The following is a 9,448-nucleotide window of genomic DNA, read 5'->3' on the forward strand; positions in this document are numbered from 1 at the left end:
TTTTGGTCCAGTTATTGAACCTTATTTAACACCAGATTGCGTGGTACCTAAGAAACCAATTGAATTAATGCGAACTGCTTGGAGTAATAAAATTCCTATGATTATCGGTGGAGTGTCAAATGAGGGATTACTTTTATATACAGGTAAGAGATGAAAATAGTAAACATTTTTTAAATTTATTAAAGTTCCTAAAAATTCTTATGTTAAAACAGTTTCCATTGATATAGATATAAAGTGACAAAAAAATAAAACAGAGTGTCTTAATTGAATAAATAAATCTTTTCGAATATGACGTATTTTATAGAATATATTTAAGTAAAATGCGTAACTAGCATAACTTTATTCAACTTTTCCAATTTACTATTAAATTGACTATTTTTTATTACGACTTCAAAATTTCTCTATATAGAATTTATAATTAAAATCTAAAAAATATACTCATTTCATATTCTCTTTTTTTTAGAAACTAAAACAAATCCAAAACTATTGAATGATTTGGGTGACTGCCGTTTTGTTGTCCCAATGGAACTTAATATGGATCGTGATAGTGAACTTTGCAAAGAGTATGGTCAACAGTTAAGAAAGACGTACTATGGTGAAAAAGATCCTAGCTTAGAGACTTTGCATGAATATTTACTGGTAAGCACATTTTCAAAAAATAAATTAAACATTGCTTTAAAATTTCTTCTATAACTTTTTGCAGATGGTCTCACATGAATATTTCTGGTTTCCAATATACCGTACAGTATTATCGCGCATGGAGCATGCTCCAGATGTACCCACATTTTTATATCGATTCGATTTCGACTCTAAACATTTTAACCATCTACGCATATTGAGTTGTGGAAAAAAAGTACGTGGCACTTGTCATGGTGACGATCTCTCCTATCTTTTTTACAATTCAGTAGCTCGTAAGTTGAAGAAAACCAGCAGAGAGTACAAATGTATTGAAAAATTGGTCGGCATGTGGACACATTTTGCTACCTATGGAAATCCAAACTTTGATCCTGAACTAACCGAATTATGGCAACCATTAACACATGTAGCTGTTGAGAAACGGCAGCCTAAGTGCCTTAATATATCAGATGATTTGAAAGTGATCGATGTGCCAGATATGAAAAAGTTGATGATGTGGGAGAGTTTCTTCGGACGTAATGAGCTAACATAGATAGTTTATCTGAAAATCTGCTCTGCTGTTCTGTTTTATAATTTATTGTTAGCTATATGGTTCTTAAGTTTTCTTTAAGAACTTGAGCAAATTGTTTATTAAGTTAAAGCTAATAACCTTACGGTTGTCATTAGATAAATTTATATTCTAATCCGTTGATTTTTTTCTTTTTTTAAGAGTTAGCATAATTCGTTATACTATAGATTTAAAATTAAACGTAAAGCTTTAAAACTTTTAAAGAAACTACGAAAGGAACTAAATTAATTTCTATGAGATAAAAACTATTTAACTTTATATTCTAGCAAACTAAGTGATGAATTGTCTTGTTAAAGTTGTATAGCACGAAAAAGGTAGAAAATATTGCAATGCATAATGTTGAGATAAATAAAATGTGATTTGTTTATAAGCAAATATCGGTTAGGTATAGATCGAGACATAGTTTTTAGTATAAATGAACTATTTTTTGTCAAACGAAACAAATTAAACTAAACTTGTTGAAACTAAGCACAAAATAGCTTAAATAAAGGGCTTAAATTATAGTTTTAAATTTAAGGATAAAGATGATATTTAAGAATGAGAAATTTTTTTTGAATTGAATAAGAAAGTTATAAGTCGCAACTGAAGTACCTACAGATAAATGGAATTATTGTATACTAGGCGTACAAAATAAAATAAATAAAAAATAATAAAATATAATTAAATTAGATTTGCTTTAAAGCAATTTTACTATATACATAATTTAGGAAACTATGGCTATCTTCTTCCTTTAGTGCTATTGTAGAAATTTAGTTGACTATTTCCATAGTTTTAGATTTGGCTATTATTATTTTAAGAACTTTCGTACCATCATTTTAACAAAAACAAACTATGCATTGGTAGTTTTCATGAGTATCTTCAATGCGAACTAATATATACCTTTTATATTTCCTCATAAGTAAATCAATACCATACAAATAAAAATTAAATATCTTCAGCCACGAAAGCAACAACACGCTATAACTACCACCTTCTGTGTCCAACTTTTCAAAGATCCTATTTGTAGCTGAAGAGCCACAGTTTATGAAAATGATAATACATATTCTCCAGTTGTCATACAAAATATACACATGGTACACATTTAACTTTAGAGACACAGTCAAGATACTCGTGAAATAACTTTAATTAATAGTAAAATTTTATTAGAATATAGCAGACATAATAATTTTTACTTCTGTTTAATTTGTAGTAATTTTCATTAAAAAAAACAAACCTACTCAATTAGGGGCTTGAAAAACTAATTTTTGACGAATACCCGTTCTCTTCGGATATCAAATTACAAATAAAAATTATAGAAATAATAAATAAAGGTTTGTCATTTAAATCCTTCATATAAAAATGCAAAAAATGAAGCATCCTTAATATAAATCTTATTAAGCACAAAACGCAACAACAGTTTTCTTCTTGAACCCAAAGATTTTTTATTAAAGCGAATAGTTAAACCGTTCCAATAAAATAACTTAATATATTTTTTTTAACATAAGAAAATAATATTATTTTAAATAATTTAACATTTAAATATATTATAAAAAAAAAATAAAAACATTCACCTTTTCACTTTGAGACGAATTTTGATGCACTTTTGAGATACATATTTGCAAAATGTTCAAAACATATTTTTTAATAAAAAAATTCATACATATTATAAGTAAAAAGAATTTTCATATTTAAATATTGTTATTCGAAAGAAAAATATTTATTTACATAAAAGAAAGCATATATTTATAAAAGCGAAAATAAACATATTTATATTTTTAACGAATTTTCATGGAAAAGCTTCAAATCATGTGATGCCAATTTTAAAGAAGAGAAAATAAATGATTCTGTATTTAAACTGTGAAAATAAAATTAAATAAATAAAGAAATAAGCAGCTAAAACAAATATCTATTATTTATTTATTTAAATGATCAAATTTAAATGAAACAATAATATAGTCAATTGCAGTTATAAAAAGGGCGAGCAGTAATCAATAACACTGCCGTTTGGAAATTGCCCCATTCTTCTTAAATTCAGCTTTGATGACATGGTGAAGTAATGATTTTATACTTTTTCACTTCCAGGGGCCCCTCTCAAATCCAAATTGTTTGAAATAAAAACTGCTGATTGAAGTTATCTGTCTATCGAAAAAAACTATTTATCTATCAAATTATTACAATTAAATTTTTATCAAAACTAGTTTGAATTTATTTGGATGAAGTTTTTAAAATTTTTAATGAAATGTTTTTTGAAAGTAGAAAATAATGTTTCATTTGCATATAATAAATTTATGATATATTAAAATATTTTAGTTGTTGAGTAAAGCAAATTTTCTGAAGTGCAAATACTGTTTTCATAATAACAGTTATCTGGAGCATGTGTGTGCCAAATATAGGCCAAACTGTATTATTTCTATTGAAACTATGTTTCATTAATGGTTTAAATTCTCAATTGTAAAATAGTTCCATATAATTAAATCACATTTATTTTATTGAATTATTAAAAACAAAATGAAACAACTAAACCATGCTGAAATCCGGAATATATATCCAACTGGTAGATATTCTTAAAAAACGGCGAAGTGTTGAGAAATTTAAAAGATCTTTAAAATTAAGACTTGCGTCTATATACCAAACGAATACTAATTTCAAACATTGGCAAGCTAAGACTTTAAACTTTATCTGATAACATACAAACTCACGCTAAAGAGTAAAAAAATCATTAATACCAACTCAACCAATGAACCTGCCAGTACTGTCGTATCTATAGCAGTGAAAGTTTTGATTATCTGTAAGTAACTGTTCAAAAAACCAGTACACTCAGAAACACCCGCTGCTTGGTGTAGAATTTAATCTGGAAGTATATTAGGACCATAATTTTCTAAAAAATATGAGGTGTGACGAACCGTTGATTCGAGTTGATTTGACGATTCGTTGATGAGTTCATAGTTGTTTTATAAGATTTCCAGTCCCGTTAGCTTCACACGTCTGTGTTCGTAACAAACGTATCGAGAAAATGCTATATATTGTTGTTCTTTAAGTGACCGCAGCCGTTGGAACAAACACAACACCGATTGCAAAAATGTTAGCATAAATGGTAACACCCTTCCTATGTAACTTCAAGGCTTAAGCACAGCCATCACAATATTGTCTTACGTAGTAAATTTAGTGTCCAAGACTACCAAAGTAACTGAATCGCATGATATTAGACTTAACTTCTGGTGAGATGTAGGAAGTGATAACTTATTATCAGTTATACTACAAAATAGTACATGGTGGTACTTAATGGATTTTAGTCGTCTTTTATGACAGGCATACGTTACCACGCGAATAGTTTTATTACTATTCCGAGGGGGGTCCCATTTCTATATGCTCTTAATGTGATGATGCCACACAACTCGTGTTGTTTTGTAGAAATTTCTCTTATGTATAACTTCGGGTTATCACATCTAAAAACTAACTGTTTTTAAATTTTGGAACAAAAAATTGGATAACTATTTATTTAAAAATAGTAAAGAAACATCAGTTTTATTTTGTTTCATTTCTGTAGAAGTGAAGAATTAAATTTACCAATTTTAGCTTACTTCAAAATTTTAGAATACTTTCAACATTTAGTACCCAAGTACCTAATTAGGTACGACTTCTATAAGTCGTGACAGTCAACGCACTTATCCGAATTGACCAATTGTTAAATGTGACGAACTTTTATTTTCTTCTGGTAAAGCAAACGCTCTCGACAGCACCCGAAAACGTATTTACGGACTAAAAAGTTATTTACGAAGACTTAAGTCGAGGAGTTGAATTATTTGTAATTAATTACAATCAACTAAATAATATATATAACATATAATAATAATTTAGTTAATTTACCTCAAAACTTGAACCCTACTTTAATTTGTTTTGGATTTTATGGCAAGCAGGAAATAGAATCCATCGAATCCGTTATACCGACAAGTGGTAACGATTAATTTTGAAGAATTCTATATGAATGATTTATTTACCAGGAAACGAGTAGTTAGCACTGAAATGTAACGGCGGCCTACGGGTAGCTAAATAAGTACGGTGGTCAAATAAGACTACATCATTTCGTTTTATTACAATATAAAAACTACTAAATACTTCATCTGTTCGTAACAACTATCTCTGCAAACATATACGTATTGTATACTATGTGTAAAAATGTTTTATAAAGCTATTATCTTTCAGTTCATAATACATTTAGTTTAACTTTGAACCTCTTTTTCAAGTATTGTATATCAAAAATGAACTTAAGGAACAAATGTCGTTAAGTACAATTATTGCTGAGAAATAAAAATTTCTGCCTACTAAAAGTATAAGCAAAATTCGTTAGTAATGACAAGCAGATAAAAAATTGTTTAATATACTTTTTGTAGTTTTAACTACAAAAGAAAACATCTATTAAAATCGTATAAATTATGAATAAAGAAACATTTTAATGACATAATAGAATGACGTTAATGAAGTGATAATTACATAAATCACACTTTTATCATTCTAAGCAACAATTGTTCACAACTTAACAAAACAATTAAAAAAAAAATTAACAAAAAAATTCTACTGTGGAAATATTCTATATAATTATATATTGTATATTGGAGTAAATTTTGAACAAAAAGTAATGCATGGGTAATTTTAGGTGAGTTGAGAAATAGCTTTATTAATTGATAGAGCAAAAAAACTCGGATTTGTTTAACACATGATAATATAAATATGAATTTTATAAAAACTTTTAATAATATTTTATTGTTTATTTTATAATTTTTATTGTACTTATCAAATACATACGAATATGATTATCATCATAATTATTTTAATTCCATATAAGTGATAATATTGAATATTCAGTCAAACGAATATTTTAAATTAATTACGTTAAAAACAAACTTATGGGGATTTACATTAGTCTATGCTTTTCTTTACACTTAAAATAAAAAATTCCCAAAAATTATAATAACCAAATGTTATCTCATAAACATATCAATGTGTAACCTTACTTAATCATTTAATATTGAACTATATGCCACTATTGTAGTAAGAGAATATAATAGTTCACAAATAAATACATATAGCCGGACTAAATTAATCGGTGAATGAAAATTAATCATCTTTAGAACTGTTAGGCATTGCCTTTGACCGCAAGGTATTCCATTCTCTTAAGTACTAACAATGCCTAGCTAAGTGCAGAAATGTATCTTGCTAGACTCCCCATAAGTTTGCGCCCACGTTCTCCATTCGCAATAATGCCCAACAACCATATAACTTAGTCCATGGTTTCTGGCTTAGATAAATTAATCTTGCTAATTGTTAAGCCTATCTGTTCTCCTCTCTGCCCTTAAGTAATGGAATGGTGTGCATTCGGTGTACATGACTGCAATCTTCAGTGGTTTTAGTGGATTTTAGTCTCATACGATCTCACGGTGGAAAGCAAATCATATGAAATATTCAAGTTCACGTTTTTATTTCTAGGCAAAAAAAAATTGGTTCTAAAATTTTATTATTTTAATTCCATTAAAATTGTATAAAATATATAAAATTTACGTAAAATATTATACAAATACGTATATCAAGTAAATTAATTATAGCAAGTCTATTATATTATTCAACTGGTGGTGAATGGATTAAATTTAAATTTAGCATTGAGCAGTTGAGTAAACATAGGATCGGTAATGTGGAGTTTCTTAGTCTTTCAAATAAATTAGACATAAGTTGTTAGGCAAAAACAATAGATATATTTGATACATACGATACGATCAGTGACTAGATCTTAGCAATAATTTACCTGCAGATCTTGCGACATTTTTTCTACTAGTTTCAAGCAACACCACTTTGGTGTGGTCGGCTTCATTCAGATTGACTATTAATCACATAATAACTAATTAAAATAATTAGTACTTAAACCACTTAACTCTGATAATGTAGATTGTTGTCCGATCATATTGATATTATTCAGCAGGTTGAAAATGATATTTTCTGTCAGCCATAAAAATTTCTTTATGATTGTCATATAAAGGATTTAGTGAATTCTAAACAAAAGAATGATAATGATAAACTTATGAGGAAATATGTTTTCAACTAATTTTGTTATATCTTCAAGATTATCTCCTTTCTACTACTTTGTCATATCTGTACTCTGTAGGTATTATATTTTAAACATTTTTTTTAAATAAATAAATTTGAAAAATATCACCCAAACACTGAGATTTAAAACTTGTCGTGGTTTTAAGAGTTACATTCGTCGGAAACGTTCTCAAAGCGAGTTCCCATATAACTCCTAATTACTACTAGGAAGATATGTTTATCTTCATACCATTTCTTTTGTATAACATTTACCCAATTTACAACAATTAATTTGTTTACAAATACATAAATATTACGAGACAAAATTAATTCATTACAAATTGATAAAAATAATAATCATTTCATTTAAAATTTAAATTGAAATTTAATAATGAAAAAGTATATTGAACTTTAGCTCTTCAAAGATACTGCAATGAGAGTTTTATATAAAAATTAACAAAATATTCCATTCACAAAAAACTTGTTATAAATAAATATAAAAACGGTTTGAATACGGAAATAAAAGTTACTAACATGATTTGTTTAAGTCGCCATATGGTTCGCTATAAGAGGGCTTCAACTTTTTGTTTTGTGAGACTCAAGTATATTGTTCTGGTTTTCCATTTTCGAACCGTTATAAATAAATATATACAATATATATGTATGTGCATTATAATTGTATCTAATTTTAACAAATTTAATACTTTAGATGGTAAGCGACGTCATTATTCACGCCTTCAGCGCTCATTAAATTTAACCGCCGGAACCAGTCGAATTCCAGTTTGGCCCTCATAAACATTTCAAACCAGACGTTATGCATCATTTGAACAAATAAATAAAATAAAAAAAATTTTAAAACTAAAAAAAAATTTTAAAACTAAAAAAAATAATTGTATGAATAAACATTTGATAAGCGTTTATATGTTAAAAAAAATATACATATGAGCTATATAGGGTACTTTTATAAATTTGTTACTATGATTTAGTGAAAAAAGCTTCAATATTTTCAATTTGTATGTGGTATAAAAATACGAATATATAGTTTGTGTACATTTAGAGTAATTGTAACCATTTCATCTGCTATATATAAACATATTATATAAATACGATTCTCAAGTAAGAGGTACGTGCTTGATCAGGGTCCTGAAACAATCTATAAATACTATTATAGTACTTATATTTACAAAGAGTTGTTTATATTAATTAGCGATAGTTACTTATAAGCTCAAAATCCTTGTGATCTTTAATTTTTTTTTCAAATCAAAGTGTTCTTGAGAGAATATCATATACATTTAAAGATGCACAAAGCCAGTAAAGCTTTTTTTTGCACAATATTTTAATATGAAGCTTTAACAATGTTTTATATAATTATCACCCTGTATATAATTACCAATTATAATTAATGCTTACGAATATAGATTTATAATTAAATTTAGATATCAAATTTGTATGCGTCACACACTAAACAAAAACTTATGACTGAGACGAGCATTGCAAAGCCTCAGCGGTACGCGTTTGAGTTCCACCAGTTCACGTTCAAGGTTAGCGAGTGAACACACCAAAAAGCGACAAAAGAGCACATAAAATATTGAAAACTTTATTGAAATTGCACATTTCTTAGATACTTTTTACATATGTCATAAATAAAATGTTATTTTGGCTCAAACCACTTTAATTTAAAAAAAAATATAAAATTTATTTTGTTTTTATTTATTTTGAATTTGTCTCCTTATTTACAAACGTGCAAATCTGTTTGGCATAAAAGCAACTCTTCAGAATATACAAATAATTTGCAATTAATATAATTAAGAAAATAATTTATAATAATTTATAATTCTTTACATAAGAAAGAACAAATCATACAAATCATAGAATAGAATAGTATTGAAATTTAACAATTGAAAATAAAATTATAATTAATTAATTAATTCAATTATTCTACAGCTGGTTTATGAATTCGTTCTAATATAAACACAGCAAGTAAAATTGTTAACAGAAACTTTCATAGCAAAAGTAACAAAACTCCAGAAAAATATGCAAACAAAAAAGTCAAGAGCGGCTTTGGATCAGTTGGTTAAGGTGCGCTGATTCTGAGCTTCACATTTGGCAGGACCCGAGTTCGATTCCTGGTACTTGCAGTCTCAAAATATAATTATTTACGAATAATTAAATACAAGAATTATTTCCAAG

At 27.3% G+C, this 9,448-nt stretch overlaps 2 protein-coding genes across 3 annotated transcripts in view; one reads left to right on the forward strand and one right to left on the reverse strand.

The window, feature by feature from the left end:
- The window catches only part of LOC119682327 (esterase B1-like), a 14,932-nt gene extending 12,554 nt beyond the window's left edge, over positions 1–2,378 (forward strand). The window contains exons 3-5 of the mRNA XM_038095739.1: positions 12–143; positions 464–639; positions 704–2,378. Of these exons, the coding sequence (XP_037951667.1) occupies positions 12–143; positions 464–639; positions 704–1,168 (773 nt within the window). The 3' untranslated portion in view covers positions 1,169–2,378. The remainder of the gene's footprint in view (positions 1–11; positions 144–463; positions 640–703) is intronic.
- Positions 1–9,448, reverse strand: part of LOC119679664 (homeotic protein antennapedia) — a 413,608-nt gene that overhangs the window by 220,779 nt on the left and 183,381 nt on the right. The gene's annotated exons all lie outside the window — the stretch shown is intronic.

Source organism: Teleopsis dalmanni, chromosome 2 (genome assembly GCF_002237135.1).
Source record: "Teleopsis dalmanni isolate 2A chromosome 2, ASM223713v2, whole genome shotgun sequence".
NCBI lineage: Eukaryota > Metazoa > Arthropoda > Insecta > Diptera > Diopsidae > Teleopsis > Teleopsis dalmanni.